General features: G+C 47.3%; 6 protein-coding genes across 6 annotated transcripts; 2 read left to right on the forward strand and 4 right to left on the reverse strand.

The window, feature by feature from the left end:
* Nucleotides 1-3,313: 3,313 nt before the first annotated feature.
* BKA55DRAFT_514358 (uncharacterized protein) lies at nt 3,314-3,931 on the reverse strand (the record flags this gene model as incomplete). The annotated part of the gene is made up of 4 exons (XM_046187964.1): nt 3,314-3,409; nt 3,458-3,528; nt 3,583-3,678; nt 3,739-3,931. The coding sequence occupies 4 exons, from the start codon at nt 3,929-3,931 to the stop codon at nt 3,314-3,316; spliced, it is 456 nt and encodes a 151-aa protein (XP_046048101.1).
* A 1,760-nt stretch (nt 3,932-5,691) lies between these two features.
* On the forward strand, nt 5,692-6,064 carry BKA55DRAFT_691621 (uncharacterized protein; the record flags this gene model as incomplete). Its single annotated transcript, XM_046199660.1, has 2 exons — nt 5,692-5,949; nt 6,002-6,064. The coding sequence occupies 2 exons, from the start codon at nt 5,692-5,694 to the stop codon at nt 6,062-6,064; spliced, it is 321 nt and encodes a 106-aa protein (XP_046048102.1).
* Nucleotides 6,065-12,085: 6,021 nt separating this feature from the next.
* On the reverse strand, nt 12,086-12,376 carry BKA55DRAFT_514939 (uncharacterized protein; the record flags this gene model as incomplete). Its single annotated transcript, XM_046187995.1, has 1 exon — nt 12,086-12,376. A coding segment is annotated over one exon (291 nt), but the record flags the coding sequence as incomplete, so codon positions are not given.
* Nucleotides 12,377-13,303: 927 nt separating this feature from the next.
* BKA55DRAFT_465128 (uncharacterized protein) lies at nt 13,304-13,531 on the forward strand (the record flags this gene model as incomplete). The annotated part of the gene is made up of 1 exon (XM_046186108.1): nt 13,304-13,531. A coding segment is annotated over one exon (228 nt), but the record flags the coding sequence as incomplete, so codon positions are not given.
* Nucleotides 13,532-13,776: 245 nt separating this feature from the next.
* BKA55DRAFT_572164 (uncharacterized protein) lies at nt 13,777-14,540 on the reverse strand. Its single transcript, XM_046193121.1, has 2 exons — nt 14,257-14,540; nt 13,777-14,185 (listed from the first exon to the last, which is right to left on the reverse strand). The coding sequence occupies exons 1-2, from the start codon at nt 14,414-14,416 to the stop codon at nt 14,040-14,042; spliced, it is 306 nt and encodes a 101-aa protein (XP_046048105.1). The 5' UTR covers nt 14,417-14,540; the 3' UTR covers nt 13,777-14,039.
* Nucleotides 14,541-14,767: 227 nt separating this feature from the next.
* Nucleotides 14,768-15,570, reverse strand: BKA55DRAFT_68477 (uncharacterized protein). Its single transcript, XM_046198692.1, has one exon. It carries the CDS (start codon nt 15,320-15,322, stop codon nt 14,921-14,923), a length of 402 nt encoding a protein of 133 aa, XP_046048106.1. The 5' UTR covers nt 15,323-15,570; the 3' UTR covers nt 14,768-14,920.
* Nucleotides 15,571-19,845: the final 4,275 nt, after the last annotated feature.

Raw genomic sequence — 19,845 nt, forward strand, 5'->3', positions numbered from 1 at the left:
GGAGTTCCTGCTGTGGTTTGGAAAATCTAAGTGCTGATCCCCCCTGGAGTCGATTATGCGAGGTTTCAAATCTCCTCACCAGAATCTGTTTCAACCATGGCTGTTCTCTCGCATTGATACGCAAAATGAGTTTCAGTTGAGGCGATGAACCGATGATGACGGAAGTAATGAGACTATTCTGCATCTCAACCTTTAATACCCCTGTAGTTGAGCTGAAGACGGACTACTGGCAGATCTATTGGCGAGACTATTGGCATGGCTTGCAGTAGTCCAAACTCTAGTCCTCCACCCCTGATCAAACCCGAAACGAACAAAGTTTAGATGACCGTTGGCCACTAAGAGCGGGTGTGAACCTACAAAGAGATATTTTTAGATTCCCCCGCATAACAGCTTTACTAGGCCACGAATCTAGATACCCTCTTCTCGCCCATAAACCTTTACCTATTAGTGGCAATACAACCTATGGACTTCCCGGAGGTGCCGGGAGGGGCTGGCTAAACAGTGGAAGGTTTTAACGCCAAGTTGTCTTTCTTAGCACATTAGGTTTAAGGCACTAGGTCCACTAACTCAGGTGTGTGCAGGCTCTCAGACCCTTAGCGGTTGCCCCAAATGTAATTGCTCAGGTCTCGAATCAGCGGTCCGAGGGTCGCTGCCGATGGTCCGATACAAGGGTGTGAAGGCCCAGCGCACCACTAATGCTGCCGGGAAATAAACAATCAATGAGTGCCGCTAGGCCCCGTTTCTGCCGTCGACTTTGGACAAGTTTACCCCTTGGAGTACCATGCAGTACCCACCTGCCGTACGTACCCACCTACCGTACAGCAAAAAAAAAATGCCCCCATACAAAATGCTATTTTTCAACCATATATTGAAAATTCACCAAAAATAAAACCCGTGAAATGATTTTCGAATTTCGTTTTAGAATGAAATGGATTTTAATATTTTCGCGGTATTTTGACTTCACGCCCTGCGCGTGTGCGTACCACACCTAATTCTTCCTCCTCCGAATTTGAACTCTCAACTTCTTCCATCCCTCCCACCTCGATCACATCCTCAACAGCATCCGCCTCTTCAATTGCTTCGTTTGCCTCGGAAATAGTCTCACCAGTTACCAGAGCTTCTGCCAATGTCATGAATCTTTTGTTGGGATTCGGTATCGCCTTCCTCTTCTTGCCTCTGCTCAACCGGCCAACTTCCTCCTCCAGACTGGCTATTCTGGTGCTCAGAGAGGCAATCTTTGACTCTTGAGCTTCAAACCCTTTCGATATCACAGAATAGCGCCTTCTTGTTGACGGGCTCTTGTTCTTCCCCATATCTCGGATGTGGCGGCTGGTCTTTGGCGTATTATCAGAGTCGACTTGCCCGTCTCGGTGGCCGTCCGACCCGGGCGTCGCTTCCTTCTTGTCCGGCTGAATCTCAGGATGTATGAGCGCTTTCCGCCGTGAAATCGGCCAGTTTCCAGTCACTCTCCAGCCTGAGAGTATATTTTTCTTCGTCATACCCACTTCCCTGGCCTTGGCATAGGCCTTGATGAAGTTGACCTTGTCTACCGGCGCAGAATCGGTCAGGCTGGCGAGTTTCTGCAGTTCTTTTCGGTAGGCAGCCTTGGATACATTGAAGACGCCATTATCCAGCGGCTGCAGCCCATGAGAGCAGTGTGCAGGCAGGTAACAGCAATATACGTTGTTCAAAAAGCACGTAGCCATCCACTCATCCTGGATTTTCAGTCAGCGCCGTCAGCGGCATGTCCGATCTAGAACAGGTAGATACTCACAGATACATGGCTTCCATGGCCATCTAATATGATGAGCCTTGCATCAGACTCATCCGCCGGTTACGTTTGAGGCAGATAGACCTCCTTGAGCCACTCGACTGCGATATGGTTGTCCGTCCAGCCATTGTGGGACGTGATATAATACCAGTCGGCGATCCCCCGGAGCTCGTCGATAAACCACTGTTGCTGAAGCTCTTTACCTTTGAAGATAATCCCCGGCTTCAGAAGACGACCATCTGCGGTGACGGCTTCGATAAAGGTAGTCCAAGTGCGGGACTGAGAGCCCTTGAGGAAGGCCTTCCTCCTAGGATCGCTACTGCCAATGACCAAGGAATCCAAGCCTATATTTTTCAGTGGATTAGTGAGTTTGGTAGCAAAAATGATCAATACTCACCAAATCCAGCCATGATACCGCCCTCGTCAACATTAACCGTGTTCTCCGGTTTGATCCAGCCATATTCGCTCTCCCGGATATCAAAGTACCAATTGACGGCCATTGGGGTAAAGGAATTGAACCTTGCAGCTTCCTGGCGTTTCCCCACCTTCGTCTTGATATCGTCATGGCGTTTAATGAACCTAGCTAGCCAGTGTACACCGATAGGCCTTTCCCGTCCTTGCTGTCTCAAGAGGGCAGCAACGGTGGCGCGAACTTGACTGTGAGAAGGAGCATAGCCCAAGGCCTCTTGTCGAAGTATCCAGGTAACCAATCTGGACTCCTCCGACTTGGATAGCAGCTGAGCAGGCTGGGTGACCTCGGATTTTGACGGTAGGCCTCTTAATCGGTCAGAGAGAGTGGTCGGAGGCACGCCGTTCTTCTGGGCCGCCTGGTTCTGGGAGAGGCCATTTTCTGTGACATCTAGTATGGCCTGGATAACATCGTCCTCCGTATAAGATGATTGAGGCATGTTTGAGGTGACCAAGGAAAGATGGGGAAGAGAAAAGTTTGGATGAAGCTTCGAGGAGGCTGGTTGATAAGGGAGGCATTTTGAGACATTTTATATTAGTTCCGTGCGACCACACCGCAAGCGTCACTGTGGAAGCAAAGTAGAAATATTAAATTCCATGCAATTCTTAATATAACAGACATTTTCTCATCAAAATATCTTTCATTTTGACAACGTACTCTATAAGTGAAATTGGGCATTTTGTATGGGGAAAATCTTTTTTGGTGTACGGTAGGTGGGTACGTACGGCAGGTGGGTACTGCATGGTATGATGTGGGTTGCTACGAAGGTGTTGAGCTTGCCTCTCGTTCCTTCAAGCCAAGATCCGTCGGCCTCCGTCATCGCCTACAGATCCAATAACCTGGTCGTGCATGATCGTGGCAGTGTGCTTTATAAACGAGGTAGAAGAGGGTGGTATTCATTTATTGCATAAACTACAACAATTCGAAAGGAACGATTCCACCCTCCAGGGTCTTCAATAGGATAAAAGAACGTAAGAAACGAAAGTAGCCGGCAGCCTAGCCCTATGTCAGTTGCACCGACAGACCCGTTTTGATACTGAGACATCGTCTTCCGCACAACACGAACAAGGCTTCTACTTCCCGCCCTTCTTGCCCTTCCCGCCTCCGTTGATGTTGATATTGATGGTGACGGGCATGTTGAAGTCGATCTCACCAATGCACATTTGATACTAGGTAATTTGTAAGTCTTGAATTGGGGATGGGATGCTGCCACTTACCCCACTGTTATTGTTGCAGCAAATGATCTTTGAATCGGTGTTACAAGAGTCCGAGATAGCACACTTGGTACCTGTAGGATATTTAAGACTCCTCGAGTGGTAAAAAGGGGATTCGGATTACCTACCACCGTTTCCATCAGGGCTACAGCAGTATGCGCTTCCCGAAGAGCAGATCGCTGTCTGTTCATTCGACGAGCAATCTTTGCTACCACTGCCCTGGCCTTCTTCAGGCGCGATCTCCCGTTAGACTGAATACCCAAATCTTTTCATTCCCGACTTACTTTTTTTGAGGGATGGGAAGGTTGGGAAGGGCATGTCCCCAAGAGCCGGAGCCCTACGCTCGATATCTCGAGTTTCAAGGCCCTCAGGCTCGGTGGCCCGAGGTTCAACGTCAGCAGCAGCCACGTTACCAACCGGAGACGCCATGGCGCCCCGCAGGAAAACGAGCCCGTAGAGGATAGTGGAAGCGTGCATGATTGATATTTAGCACTAGCTCAAGGGAGTGAAGAGAGACAGTGGAAGGATGAATGGAGGGTAGAAGAACGAGACAAAGTGCTTCTGTAACGAGCGGATGGCGAGATCTAGAGTGATCGAGATGTTGAAAGGTGGACAGGATAAACGAGATGGAGGCCGGTATTTGTGCAGAACTCTTCCCTTAGCCTCGAATTCGGTACTCGGTGGCAGACTAACAACAACGGCCCAAAAGGTAAATCAGCCCCTTGAAACATTGAGCATTCCCTACCGTCACATATGACTATATATGACATAATTTTAATTAATTATGTGGCTAGCTAGGACCACTCCTCATTCCCAACAGAATGTAAATAGCTACGAACTTAATATTTCTACTATTTATAACTTTATATCTCTTCTCCAATCAACGTTCCTTACTTTCCGGAAGTTGCCCGTTAATAGGCGCCCATCCTTATTCTTCATGTTCAGCTAAGATGCACATGCGTGGTGACTTAACGATATGGTAATGACCCTCAGATCTTGGTCAGTCGGAACATCGTCCGTGCTAAGTCTGTTCGCTGCCTTCGCTTGAATTTGACGCTCAGATAACATGGTCGCACCCAACCATCACGCCACAGGGCGAAAGATTGGACTATCTCCGGAGACCCCATAAGGCTGCAACGCAGCACCAGGAGGGGTTGCAGCTAATTGAGAACAAACACGAGCAATAGCAGAGAAAAGGTGGACCGGTACGAATTGCAGCATTATGGGCTCTCAGGAGATAGAAGCCTACGGCGAACCAAGCCGTAACACGATGCTCCCCCTCCGGTGTGGCTTTGCTGCGGACGAAGGGTAACCAAGCCCTGTACCTGCGATTGCAGCTACCACCCCTCAAACACATGCCTCACAGTTGCCCTTAAGCACATGCCAAATGCAGGCTTGTGAGCAGCTATGCCAAAGGGTATCAAATTATCAACCTCCGCCCGCTTGTAGAAATTATGATATAACAGTCGCACCTAAACATTATGCTACAGGGCATAAGACTGGGCTATAATTGCTATCATAACAATTATATTGGTGCTTACAGCTGCTTGTAGGAACCTACGGTGAGCCTAGATGTAACAGATAACCGTACGTTCTTCGGCCTGTCGGTCGGCTTGTCGGTCGGCCTAAATATAGACTGGACGAGCTCGGGATAGTTTCTGTTGTATCGAAGTTTAATACCTTGACAAACGCGTTCAGCAGGAGGGTAAACAGGACTACCGGGCCCGCTTCTCACCTCCGACGTGGCAACAGCCCATGCTTCCGGCCTCAAAGTCTACCGGCCTGGACCCACCTAGACCACGCCTAGATTCAGCCTCAAGTCAGCCTCAAGTCAGCCTCAAGTCAGCCTCAAGTCAGCCTCAAGTCATCTTTTCCAGCTATTCGACGAGTGGTGGGAGGTTTATTGAGTTCAGTGACACCAACTCACTCTTCGGCAGCATCATGTACGTGTTCATGATGGCGTAAGGGCCTCAAAAGAGTTCAATAGCTTCAATTTCCATCTGAGATGCGGAATAAAGCGTCTAGTGGCGAGATTGTGGTTAGGTTGTTAAGAAAAAATGACAAAGACTCGTGAGAACTAATAGGGCAGGAAAGGATATATAAAGGGGGCCTTCTTCCCCCTTTAACCATCTATCCTCATCACTCACTCAATCTTCACAACTCAGTCAAACAGACTTCAATCTACTATTCTCTTCAATACTCTCTTTTTGAGATCTCAACACTTTTTACCCACCAAAATGCAGTTCTCCATCGTCGCTCTTCTCGTCGCCGCCACCGGTGCTATTGCTGCTCCTGGTAACCGTGGTGACCGTGGTGGTAACCGTGGTGACCGCAACACCAACACGCAGACCGTCACCTGCACTGGTGGTTCTGCTTACTGCTGTTCCCCTGAGTACACTGACGGAGGCGTTTTCAGCTACTACGAGTGCAACAAGAACATCAACAGCTGCAACGTCCAGAGTACCATTGTTTGCTGCGCCCAAAATGTCCAAGGAGTATGTGAAGAGCAAGTGATCTTAGAAGAACTACGCTAACTGAATAATGTAGAACAACAATCACCAGTCGCAGTATTGCTCTGCCTTCGGCAACCAGAAGGTTATCTTTGTCTAAACTCCTTCTCTGGAACCCGAGATGAATAATGGCAGCCATCTGTAACTAGAGTGGGCGGCGTATTATCAACAGACTTCGGCATTCAGGGTATTTCCAATGGAATGGAGGGGTTATCAAATTGACGAGGGGTATGGATGACAGTTAAATTATTTCTTTCTTCGGTTCGAGTAAGGGGATAGCTCTAGCCAGGCTAATCTCATCCCAACCACCCACGCTCCTTCATGCTTTATAAGGGGATTTGTTTGGTTCTATGAGGAAATAACGAAAAGTAAAATAGGCTCTCGAGCTTTTACTCAATCTACAGTGAATCTGCCTGACGTTCTTAATTACTACCTCATGAAATCTAGGGTTATGAAGCATGCCATATATCTTATAAATAAAATATATAACGCTTAACATACTAGGCGAGGTAAGATAGCAAGCATGCTATTTCTAGACATATTAAGAGCATTTAATATTCTCATATATAGCTATTTTGTAACTTGTAAAGGAGAAAAGTAGATAGAAAGCTTTCTAGGAGAAAGATAAATAATACTATTAATTAACAGCTTTATATCTAAACCCTATAAATGAATGACAGGAAAGCTATAAGGATTGAGTCTATCTCTAATCCTCTATCTCATTGATAACACAGATCTCAGTGAGCGGTTCTGAGTCCGGACTATCTCGCTACGGAGGGGAAGCTGCATGTCAACCAGCTGCGGTTAACGGATGTCGGGGTGAAGCAAAACTGGCGGGTCTAGCCATTCCAATAAGGCCAATAGAACTCGACATCAAAACCTTAAAGGCTGAACTGTGAGCCTCAGCTTGGGTTGAGATGTTGGTGGCGGCCAAGGCGGGAGGCTGAACCTTGGCTATTTTAAGAGAGAATTATTATCCTAAACTTTGACATGCCAGTCCTTAATACTATAAAAAGTCAGTTTGGCAAGGTATGACTTATTCAGGGATTAATACGCATAAAACTGAAAGGCGATAGTGGGAGGGACTCTAAAACCCTCTGTTTCCGTACTCTTATTATGATGATAATGTCAACAGTGGGATGTTAAATTCGCTCTTTCAGAATAGTTAGTAGTTAGTCGTAATACGACTCTCGTTGGTTCGAAGTATGATCTACTGCCGTATTGCGTAGTAAGGAGCAAGGATATTCCACACCATGATATCTCGATCGCCGTCAGTTGGCGGAAGTACTTAGCGTTGTTGCGAGAAGTAAAGTTGGTACAGTATTGTACATGTGCACCTTCCTCTTCGCAATAACATCCTCTTTGTAAGTTTTGGAGCAGAGACTTATAGGTACATGTGCCTACTTTATAGGCGGGTCTGATGTCTATTTTAGGACGTGAAAACTGTTGAACAGTAGGATGGCCGCACGGGGTATCATGTGACCTAATAGTCAGCTGTCGGCAACCCTAGACCCATTCAGGAAAGCATAATAAGCAGACCCCTCTCCGAGGAAGGCGGGGGATGGAGTTGGGACAATACACATACAATTAAGGACATCAAGGCGCACGCGATCCGTTCAACAAAAACTGCCTCCAAGCCATTTTTAGCTCATGAGAATGTGTACTCTTCCAGTAACTCTAAGTGTACCAGCTAGTCCTAAAACGGAATTGCTTTTGACAGTGCGGGTTAGCCCTGTGGTTACTTACTGTAAGCTTAGACTGTACGTTCCTCAGTCTCCATGTGCATGTACACAGTCAACACAACTGAAATTATCGACACTGTGTGGGGACACAAACAATGAGTGATAAAAGAGGAAGCTGCGAGTGTTCATCACTGTATTACTGCAGATGGGCTTAAGGACACGAATTTCAGATTGATGGTGTAAAACCAAGGTTCAGTATGGGCTTTAGGAAAATGCAGACACAAATTGAGCAATGTGTGGCACAGCATGGGCTTGGGGAAACGAGGACGAAAAGCAGGCGTTGTATGTAAGCATGAGTGACTAGTGCCCTTTCGGTCAGAACAGGCCGCCGGGCCGCCCGGCGGCTTACATCCCTATTGTCCTTCCCATTTTCAGTAAAAGAGGAAACCCCTGTCGGTATCTAAGGCTGTGATTGGCCAGAGAGAGGGACCAGAGTGGGGTGGGGTAGAAAGCCTCTTTCAAGCGGAGACCCCTGCGGGGCTGGGGGAAGTACCGGCGGCAGTGTTGAAGTATAAGCCTCAACAGTCTCCTGGGGGTAACCCTTTTTTGTTTCATCAGGCAGCATACAATGCGGGGTAAGCGACATAGCGTCGACAGGGGTAAAGAAAGAGTCAAGCGAAAGAGGATTTCATTGAAAGAGGCGAAGGTGATTTGCAAGAAAAAAACAGCCAGCAGCAGAAAAAGAAAGTTCAATAGGAGAGGAGATTTTTCTGAGAGACACCTAAGAAATAATGAAAGAAAATAGAAAAATAGCTAGGAAAAGTAAAAAATAAAAAGGGATAGAAAGAGATAAAAAGATATTGATAAAGAGAGGTACTGTATAGCGCGATGGAGCTAGCCGGCCCAAAACCGTTTGTATTACCGACCGGTTTGGGCAGTTTCTGAAGCTCTTTGGGGAAAGAGAAAACAACTTCGGTCTATTGACGTTTTCTGTTTTGATGCAAATCCTGCCGAAGGCTTAAAGGCGGTCAGCTTGACCGGCTGCAGCCACAACAGCCCGTTTGATGGGGTAAGCAAGGCAGACCTCGACACATGCTAGTCTGTACACAGGGGCTTAATAGCGGGTAGCCGACCGCCTAACTGGTGCACATGGCGTCCGGGCGTGCAGTGACACTTGCGACAAACGAATAATGCAGGCTAGCAATTCGGTACAATGGGAGCGAATGGGCAATCATTGGCTGTCGTGCGTTCCTCGGTTGTGAGGTGACAAGCTTATCTGCCCACCATGTCAGCATGAAGTCGTCGTTAGGCACACCAGCCCGCTCCGCGGAGATCGATGAGCCCTGACCAGATGATTTGTATTACTGATTCGCCCTCAAAGAAGAAAACTTCCTGCTGCATTACAGGTGTTGGCTGTAACCGAGCTTTCTCTCTCGCCTTATGATAAATACTGACGAGTTTGCTTTATGTATGGCGACAGATAAGGTGGATGAAACCGTCAAGATACGGCAGTTTTTTAAACTAGATCGCTCAAAAGTTATTGAATTATTGCTGCCTAGAATTTAAACCTGCGGTAATGATAATGCAGCTATATACTTTGCCAGCCGTATTGTGCACTGCCTCTGTCGAGCTGAGGTGGCTATCTGCAAGTTTGCAGGGGCATCCCACCAATTGTCATACTCAAAGGAGGCCCAAGCGTTGATCGTTGACCAAATCTGCTCGGGAACCAGTCGGTATACGCGCCTGCAGCTGAGCACTCCCCTCAGAAATTCGTTCTGGGCCAACAGGAATAGTGGTCAAATTATGACCTTCCGATCAAACTCACGATTATCGGGCCGTTGCCGGCATACGGTACTGCGGTTTATGATGCCGATGGACCGAAGATCGAAGTTAACGATCCTTCGATGCAGCTGCCTCGCAGTAGGCTTGCCTATCTTTGACGGACTTCGAGGTTCTGAGGCCGCTTTATGTTTTATCACGATTGCCTTGCATGATTACTCCCCCACGTCGTCCTGATTTAAAACGATACTTTGTAACATCGTATTAATACTCGGGCTGGGCCATAACGATTCCCCTCTTGAAGCAATTACCACCTATATTGGCTACCGATTTGACGTACATGCCATGACAGGCCTGATTGATGGCCAATTTCTCCCAGTATTCAGCATCCTATCCTCAGCAGTCAAGGCATAATCTATCAGAATGAGACTGTATGGTGGCACTAGGATTCGATCTAAATGATTAGTGTGCCTGAGGCTTCTGGCCTATGTTGAGCCTCCCCGTTATAATGGCAAATTTGACTGTCGTTCGTACTGCTTGCATATCTGGCGCCCGTTTGTCACCGTCAGACCCTGCCTTCCCTCTCCAGAAGAACGAGAGGTTACCCATCTTTTTTTTGTAAGCGGTTCAGCATGTTTTCACGTTAAGTTTTCCATTTTGTGCATCTGGACAGAAAACGCTCAACTTTCTCAGCTGCTTAATCACATTAACAGGTATCTACTTCTGCTACAATGGTCCTGTAAAGAAAGCAATTTAGTCTTGCCATTCCAGTGCGGAGAAGGACCAGCATATTACTACTGATACCTTCTTCTGGAAAGCCTTAATTAAGAAGTTTAAAGAGCTTCTAATTCGTTAGTTTATATACTATTATATTGCTCTCTTTTAATTAGAAAATCAGTATTTATGAAAACTACTCTTCTTTTTAACTCCGGCACTTCTCAGCTACTTCCCAAAGTCTTTTGTCGGCTTTACAACCTCATGTGATACATTGGGCTTACTCTACAACGCTGTAAGGAGTTTGCTGCAATAACTATTGGCGGAGATCTCTCTGAATTCGATGTGTTTGAGCTTGTCCAGATTAATTAGATACGCTGGAACTCATGGTTTCGTTTGATTACACGGGCATTGCATAATGGGAATGTTTGGAGATCTCAGCTTACCAGTATTTGGGGAAGGCTCTTAGGAGGTTACGAACTTCGAACTGAATAACAGCACTGGTTCGAGTTTCGCAAGATTGAACTTGTTTAAAAGGCTTCTACCCTGCAACCTTACTTTATGAGGGAAATATGACGTCCCCCGCTGACTGGTTTTCGACACTAGACTGCCTTCTAGAAATAAACGAGACGAAAGATTGTTATTATAGCATCCATGGCGAAGACGACGGGAAAAACAGAAGTGGTTCGCTCCGGCACTCAGTACATATACTAGGGCACCCAGTCTGATGTCCCATTGTTAAACGGAAACCCAGTATCCCACAGAAGATTCTCATTCGCGGCGAACATCAGGGCAGTCAGCTGCAGCTGATTGAAGCCCCCCCCACCTTTTTGATCCCCGTATCGATAGGGAGCTATCATCAATCAAGTTGAGTGTAAGATCCTGGTCCATCTATCTCTGCAAGCCTGATGGGATAGTTAGTAATCTCCTCCTCGGACATTCACCGTGGAGCCGCCGAATAAGGCCACAGTATTCGGGACCGATATTAGAAGAGCCCCTGGAGCGATTAAGGGTGCTGTCAGATATTAAGGTGAATCGTGTATATTTTTTGATTCTGTCGCAATCGAAGGACTATTGAGACCTTATATCTTCGACTGGTTCCTTCTAGGACTTGAGTCCTAGAAAGTCCTAGATGAAAGTCCTACGATCTAAGTTTAGGACTTCAAACTTTAATCCTGAACCTTAATCCTGAAGTTGAGGGTGAACCCTCCAACATTCAACAGGTGCCAATCGGATGCTAGAATGGCGTTGTTGCTTTGTTGGGATCTATGAGAAAGCCGGAAACGGAGGAGGGCGATACACAGTAGAGTATGATGTGCGCAACGGGAAAGGCACAGTACCTCACGGTACAGAAATCTATTCATGGCCTCGTCGCCCGACTCTTGCAGGCGATGAGAAGGTTGTTAGACGAACAACACGACGATGAAGAGCTTCCAAATGCGGTGCTCGTTGAGAGTCCGACTACGGTACGAGCCCCTAGTTCTCTGATTGAACCATTTTGAGCTCAGTTTCATCAGACTTCCGTCGAAAGAATTACAGGATATGAGGAAGCGCATATCGGAGTTGAAACCGTCGTGGCTTCTCAACAGATATTGTGGGTCACTAGTTTAAAGACTACTGTATGCTGAGGGCGGATGGGTGGTATCGAAGACTGTCATATTTCACGGGGGATTTTGACTGTGCGTTGAAGCTCTTGATTTCTAAGTGAATGAGTGACTGAAATTGGTCTGTTTTATACCTCCTTGGACCGGATCGTATTCGTCAGCTATGACGAAGTTCTCACGATCTGTTTCATCCAAATTTTGATCCTTCTTGGCCATACAGCCCCTGTGTCAGAGCGGTCTTGGTGAGACGATGTGACAGCTTTTCTTACTTACAATAACGCTGGATGCTAGCACACTAGACCTTCTCGCCCTCAGCGTCGGCCTCGAGTTTAGAGAATGCCTTCACAGGATAGGGCAGAAACCTTCTCCCTTATCTTTCTGGACTGCTAACAGAGCTTCCCGGCTGGCTATCTCAAAGACAGTATCGACACCATCACCGCTTAAACTCGAGCACTCCAGATACATTTTGGCGCCAATTTCGTGAGCAACTATCTCGCCCTCATGTTCAGTGACGAGTCGCAGGGAACTCTCTCTTATCTTCCCGATCGCAATTAGGTCTTCCCGAAGGTCCTTCTTCAATCCAACAAGAACAACTGGAACGCCAGGACATAGGCGAGTAGCCTCCTTACTCCACTATAAACCCAGGCTTAGTAGTTGGCTTCTATAAGGTGTAGAGTAAGAATATCGAGCCTTACAATTGACATTATGCCATGACTCAACAATGCAACGCGCCCCTGCCCATCCCAACAACTAGAACGCATGAACCTCAGTGTCATGGGCTGGTCCGTGGCAATATCATCCCCCAAAACGGACCCACCAGGCCCCCCATCCAGGAACAAACAGATCAAGAGCTCATCGGTGAGGGGTTACCGACACAATTAGACCAGACCGTCCAATTGACAGAGCCAGCCGATCAGGTGCAGTTGATACCGGAGAAACAGAATAGGACTCGGTTTATGACTTCACGGGAGGTGGAAGAGGACGATGTCGATGCGCGAGTCAAGGTCGATGTGGCACAGAGCGACTTCAAGTGGCAAGAATATAAGATGCAGCTGATGGTACTGGAACAACAAAGCAATATGTGGCTGCTGATGGCTCGGCATGAACATGGGTCCAACCTAGTCCTACAGTCCAAAATCAACTCTAGTAGAGTTGATTTTATTGACCCACTTTAAACCTAGTAGAGTTGATTATTGCCAGGGTGTAGAGTTGATTTGACATTGTTCTATATACAGGAATAGTAGTGCTGATCAGAACAGGGGTTTACCCCAGAGCGCGACGCGTCCTTTCGCGTGAGGTGCTATAGGGAGGGTAAATCTACCATGTATTTCCATCAGGAACGCGGCCCATTCCCGCTTCTGCACCAATCACCTTATCGTAACTATCCTTGTTTACTACCAGCCCGGGAACGGGGCCCATTCCCAAAATCTATCTTAGTTCTCACGTAAAATAGGGATTATCTGGGAATAAGGCCTGTTTTCTCCACCTTCCAACAAAACAGCCAATTACCATCAAGGGGCCCCTACCTACTCACTATACCCCTTACCCTTTCTATCCTAGTATGGCGCATCGAATCCGACCCAGGCCATCGAGGGTCTGACTATTCACAAAGGCTTCGCTTGCACCTGGCCGGCCTGCGGGCATCTCACTCCAAGCTGGAAGTGGCTGCGAGTTCACTTCAATGAGGAGCACAACATCAAAGGAGCCAAGGCCCGGGCAGACCACTGGACCAGCGTCCATCTGCAGACCTTCTTTGCAGGGCCGAAGCGTGCGATCCGCTACTTCTGCGACTCGAACGGGGACCTTTTGCGAGTCCGCTGTGGCACTTCCTCGGCGTGCTGGGGATTGACGGCGAGACGGGGCAACTCCGACCTGCCCACCTATTCACTTGCGTACTTTCAGGCCTTGTGTTTACGGGACGGGCGCTACTAGCGGAATGCGGTGGAATGCTCCTGCCTCGTCTATCTCGTGGCATATGGGATGATGTCAACAAGGGTGTATCGAGAGGGCTACGAGATATTACGCCTCTGCGGGCCAGTATTTAGTATTAATGGTAATTTAAGGAACTAGAAAGGACACGACGCGTGCGTGGATACCCCAGTAACGTGTGCGGACCGAATCTGGTCAAATTACCACTATGACCGCGCACAGTAGGTAGGCAGTCGTGATTATGCTACTAGCAATTCATCACCACAGGCAGACTGGCTATATTACTGACGAATGAGACTCTCTTCATGCTCTGCCCCATTCCGTCAAGATTTTAGAACGATGCACCGTTTCTAGCGCCAACCTGACTTCATGCCCCGTTCTTTACCGCACGACGCTGTTTTAAAAAGCGATTAATTGGAAGGAAGATCCATAAGCAAACGGCAGCATTCAGTGTCTTGCGAGCGACTTTATTCCAACTGAAGATATCTTGTTCATTCCTTGCACGACGCCGTTCTACAGAGGACCTCAGTAAGTTTCATATATATCGGAATGACTGAATTTTATTTAGTGAACGAACAACGTACCTTGTATCGTATAGTAACAAAATGTAATCAGCAGCAGACCAATAATTACTGCCGCAATGGAAATTCCAACTTTTGCGCTTCGGGACAAAGAGCCTTTGGGCACATTGGAGCTGCTGCCCTTTACGGGATGTTGCGCTGAGTTGCCTTGATGTTTAGCCATGATCGACATGTGAGATGGTCGATCTGCGTAGTGTTTGCTCTATATACCCTTTCAAAGGCCATATGTGGCTTTTAATCTCGGAACGGTCAGTAATAGGAGCGAACTCTGGTCTGCATACCATACCATTTCGTATTTATTGTCAGCGAGCACTCCATTGGCCATATCCGTAGCAATGGTCGCACCTTGAATTTGTTGCTATAGATATATTTGATGAAAATATAATTGAACTCAGTTTTCATTCGCTATATCGACAGCAATGTAGACATAGCTTTTTGATATATATAATAAAGACATTAGTTATACTGAGGTGTTAGGGTTGGGTTTGTCTATTACTACAGGTGAGATTGAGTCCCCACTATCGCATGTGTGATCCAAGCCCCACTGTTACATATTATGTGATTCGTCTAAACTCACAGGTGATACAGACCCCAGTCCCTATCACATATGTGATCGAGTCCCACTCCTGTCAAATATCAGAATCCCCTCTTGACTTCTTGGTTCCTGTCAATCAGAATTCTCATCCTCTTCTTCCCCACTTCCATCATCATCATCATCGTCAACGTTACTATCTTTGCCGTCTTCATGATGATGTCCGTGGAGAGTAGACTGTCGGCGAACCAATGTCGTCCCAACATTAGCATCTCCTCCTGTAACACTGCCCAATTCCTCTATAAAACCTCGTGGAGGTATGCAAACACCAAGCAGTTCTGGAATGGACGTTTTTCGCAGGCTGTGTAGATCACCGTCTGTAGCCATCTGAACCCCAGGGACTCTTAAGTCCCTGGAAAGATCTTGCATATTATTGCCAGGAAGAAGGGGCTTCAGGACGGGCTGGACGACATGCTTGTACGATGCCTCACAAATCTCCAAGAGGTTGGGGAGCTCGTCTGCAACAGCAAGCGCCATGGCACGGAACTTATCCTCTTTTTTAATGCCATCGGTTGGATGAATCTACTGTACCAATTACCACTGGTAATGGCATCCAATACCACTTTTCGTGGCCCGTGCACCTTCCTCTTTTAGATTTTTGGGGATTTGGGTCGCAATACAAGAATATTTGGTCCGTGCGCCCTCTCCAACTTCCCAGGGCGGCTAATAGGCGGACGGGTACCCGTCCTTCTAAAATGGGACGGGTCCCGTCCCAATTGCCATATTCAGTCTAGCCCTCTCCGCTATCGGATTACCTCCCGCTGTGCAATTCCACTATCTCGAGTGGTTTTACTTGAAGTCCCATTAACCTGCTATGTTTTTTTCAAAGCAAGTCGATGACTTTAATTTGATCAGCCTTGATGTATTCAAGTGATACATCCACTCTAATAAACTCTACTAGAACTACGGCTGAACTACAATACAACTTTCTTCCTGTTCCGCGGCAGAATACAAGGCTTCTTGTTCATCGATATCTCGCTGAGCCATCTCCCAAAGCTCGCCCATGCCTCTTCTGCTTGTAAACAGTCGTCCGTTCTCGGTCTCCTCAGCTACTCGTGCTTCCATGCGATCAGTCTCTGCTTTGTCCCAGTCTAAGTAAGCCATCATCTCTTCTTTAGTCCACTCTCTCAGACCCGTCGAGGTTTTGCAGTACCTCCCCATCTGCTTATAATCAAGGCACCAGCTGTAGCTTGCTTTTGGGTATCCCAAAGGTAGGCCCATTGCTTTTCGATACTGGCGATTACCAAGCCAGGCTCCTGGGGGTTGAGCTTTATACCAATCCTCTCTTGACTTGACGTATCTCTGGTGGATGGCTCGTGGATCGTCATACCTTAGATGTGTAGCAGACCTGCGTATTTGGATATGATATATCGATATCAACTGTGCTATCTGGATATATCGATATTGATATATATCGATATCGATATAACTCTCTGCCTCTTAAATTGATATCCAGATTGATATCCACCTAAATACCGCTCTCTGATTGGCTGAAAAGATCTTATCAATCGATTAGATGATGAAAAGGCTTCTGTCGCATATCACCACTAGGTTCGTGCGACTGGATATGAAACACGGGGCGTACCTTGGGGTCGCGTATCCGGTTTCACATCTGGCCTGTCGCATAATCCTAACATGAGCTCAAATAGCTGTTCCCGAACACATAGCTGTTCGATTTCTTTTGTTCTTTAGATAACTCTCATCAATTGACGGGTGCCATCAATGATCCCTGTGGAGCCAATTGTCTGACAACTTCTCTCAATTTCAACATCAGCACCACCATCTCAGTACTCGTTCAAACGGCCCTAGGTATTCTAGCATAATTAGCTTATCCAGGTGATTTATCGACCATGGCATCATCTCAGACCACCGCCGCCTCTACGCCCTCGATTTCGGACCAGCCCATTACTGGGACGTCTCTGGACTTTTCCCTCTTCTTCAAAGCAACGTATCCTGATGAGGACACCCAGAACGCCACCGGCGGGTCACGTAAGCGTAAATCCAGGGGTATGGTGATGTATCGATGTCTCCATTGCCCTGCCGATAAGCCCTGGGCGAATCGGAAGCGGGACAACGCATGGCATCACGCCCGGCGGTGCCATGCCGATATTATCTCTTCCCTCGATCGCACGCTCATTGGGGGCAGTTCTGATGTTCTAGATGATGAAAGGGAAGCCACACGCCCTCGGATTGATGCTTTCTTTCCCTCTCGTTACTCGGATGTCTCTCTCCGCCGTATGTTCGACCGCGATCGGTATTTAGATGCAATAATCAGCCTAATCACACGCCGCCGGCTTGCCTTCTCAGCAATTAACTGGGATGAGATGCAAGAGATTATGCTAGCAGCTAATCCTGCTATAGAGGACCTTTTAGTGACCAACCGAAGTGCTCTAATGCGACTAATTGATGCCACGTATGAGTTATATTCTTCTCAGCTCATGGCAACTCTTGAAGCTTCCATCTCAAAGATCCATATCCTCTCTGATCTCTGGACATCGCCCCATCGCCATGGGATACTCGCCATCTCTGCGCGATGGGTTGATCAGGATTATCAGCCACAAAGGGCACTGCTAGCGATGCCAGAGTGTCGCTATAGCCATAGTGGTGAAACCCAGGCATCTCTAATTATCGATACACTGGCAAAGTACGGCATTGCTTCTAAAGTGGGCTACCATGTAGGGGATAATGCCACTTCAAATGATACCTGCTTGTCTTATCTCTCACGGCGGTTACGAGACGACTATGGGGTACGATAGCCCTTCCCTTATCTCTGGATTAGGATTAATCGGTTGCTAGTTGACGTTTGATCCCTCTAAGCGCCGTATCCGCTGCGTCGCCCACATTATTAACCTATCCCTCCAAGCATTTCTTCTCGCGTCTTCGAAAGAGGCACTAATCGCCGCTCTTGATGCCACCGATGATACCTCAAACGATCAGTTGTTTGCACAGTTCTACGACACCTTGCACGACGCCGGACAGACAACAAGAACAGATGAAGCCCATCAGAGAAGAAGAGCTTCGCGAAGAGGCAATCGTATACTTGAGAACTTCACTGGATGGCAGCATATCGTGCCCCTACGGAAAGTACACAACATCGCGGTCTGGATACGTAAATCTACGCTTCATTCGGCTATATGGGACGATGAAATAAAGCTCCGACTAGGCATAGATAATGCCACATGCTGGAATTCATGGTATCGATTGTTGGATAATTTTCTGCGGTATCAATCCCGTGTAAAACAGTTCCTAATTGACCATGATAGAGAGCTTCAAGACGATATCCTGCTAGCTTCAGAGTGGGAGTTTATTGAACGGACGCATCGTTTCCTACAGCCGTTTGCCTCAACTACGTTGTTGGCCGAAGGGGCGCGATCTACACTCTCCCAATCACTCTCGATAATGGATGTTTTATTGCGACAGTACGAGAAGTATAAGGTCGGTGGCGATGTTTTTTCTTTTATCTAATTGATCGGCTAACTAATTGTCTTATTTAGGAGCTTTATAGTTCAAAGGAAAACCATGATCCCCACATGGTACACTGCATCGATATGGGCTGGTTTGTACTTAATAAGTACTACACCTTATCAGACCAGACACCTGTGTATGCCGCCGCACTCCTTCTCGATCCCTCGAAACGAAGAAAATACATTGAGCGGAATTGGCAAGAATCCTGGCACGCGCCTGCTATTGCTGCTGCCCAGCAAATTTGGCTAGATGAATATAATGCCGCGCCAATCCCAGAATCCTTGCGGGTGCCTCTAGATGTGTCCTCTTCCTCTGGGAGGCAGCATAACGAGCTGGATGAGTTGTTGAGCGATATTGCTGTTACTGGTCCTATCTTAGACGACGCCGATGACTTCGAAACCTTTATTGATGCACCACCGACCCGGATAACTGGCTCTCCTCTCCAGTGGTGGCTACATCGAGATCAAAGGAAAGCATATCCGCGGTTATCCCGCATGGCAATTGATATCCTCTCAATCCCTCCTGAATCATCTGATGTTGAGTCTCACTTCTCATCGGCGCGGCGTACGCTATCATGGGATAGAGAGAGCATGACCTGCGAGAACCTGGCGAAGGTTGAGTGTGTGGGCAACTGGATGCGCGAGGGTATCATTGTACCCAAGTCTCGCGGTGGCAGGGGCGTTATTTCCAGCGTTGCTGTTGAATTTAGCGTTGAAACAGAGGCAGAGGACTTTCTAGATTAAGGTACTTTCTTGTTCTTTCTTCTAGCCTACAAGAATTATATGTGGTTTATCTGGATATCAACCTTGCTAAAGTGGCTATGTGGCTGTATGGATATCTACCTGGATGTATCGATATCCAGATAATTTCTCCCACTTATCTGGATATCGATATAAGGGCCAGGATTTCGGTGGATATCGATATACGCAGGTCTGACTGCTAGACAAAATGGACGACTTGATATGCTATTGCAGCTTTACACGGGGATAGCAAGGATCATTGACGAATACCTAAGCAAGATTGTTGAGGGAAAACTAGCTAGATTTGATAGGGTTACTGGTAAGATTATAGGCTTTTGGAGCCTCTTTTTCTTAGTATTACAACATACCTTTTACAGCGTTCATCACATACCTACCCCTAGGTTTAGGTGTCTGTACGCTGCCAGCTCCCAAGTTTGAACCCCCCTTAGCTTTTAGTAGGCATCTGGGGTATGCACAGATCGGGATTTGACTGAGGACGAAGTTGGAACTGAACTCGAAATCGATCTTACGAAAGGACGGAATCCGAGTCATTTCCTGTAATATGTCCCTCCGAGCATTCTTGTAGATGATTGGCCACCACGTGCGCTCCAACCAGAGACTCGTACCTGCGAACGAATCATCGCCAAGTGCTTTGCCGTAAATACGTGGCTGCTTTTCATCATCCTGGTATTTTTGCTCCCTTTCTAGTACCTCCCGTAAATGTGCTCGCGTTTCTGGGTTCAGGTGAGAAGGTACAGAATAATCGTCGATAGCGGTTCTGGTCTGTTTCCCCAT

This window comes from Fusarium redolens (assembly GCF_020744475.1).
Source record: "Fusarium redolens strain MPI-CAGE-AT-0023 chromosome Unknown BKA55scaffold_10, whole genome shotgun sequence".
NCBI lineage: Eukaryota > Fungi > Ascomycota > Sordariomycetes > Hypocreales > Nectriaceae > Fusarium > Fusarium redolens.

Excerpts from the sequence above, each read along its gene's own strand:
- BKA55DRAFT_68477 (XM_046198692.1), bottom strand. The coding sequence starts at position 15,322 with ATGGCGCTTGCTGTTGCAGACGAGCTCCCCAACCTCTTGGAGATTTGT.
- BKA55DRAFT_572164 (XM_046193121.1), bottom strand. The coding sequence starts at position 14,416 with ATGGCTAAACATCAAGGCAACTCAGCGCAACATCCCGTAAAGGGCAGC. Across the intron at positions 14,186-14,256 it reads TTGTTACTATACGATACAAG|AACGGCGTCGTGCAAGGAAT; the intron begins GTACGTTGTTCG and ends GGTCCTCTGTAG.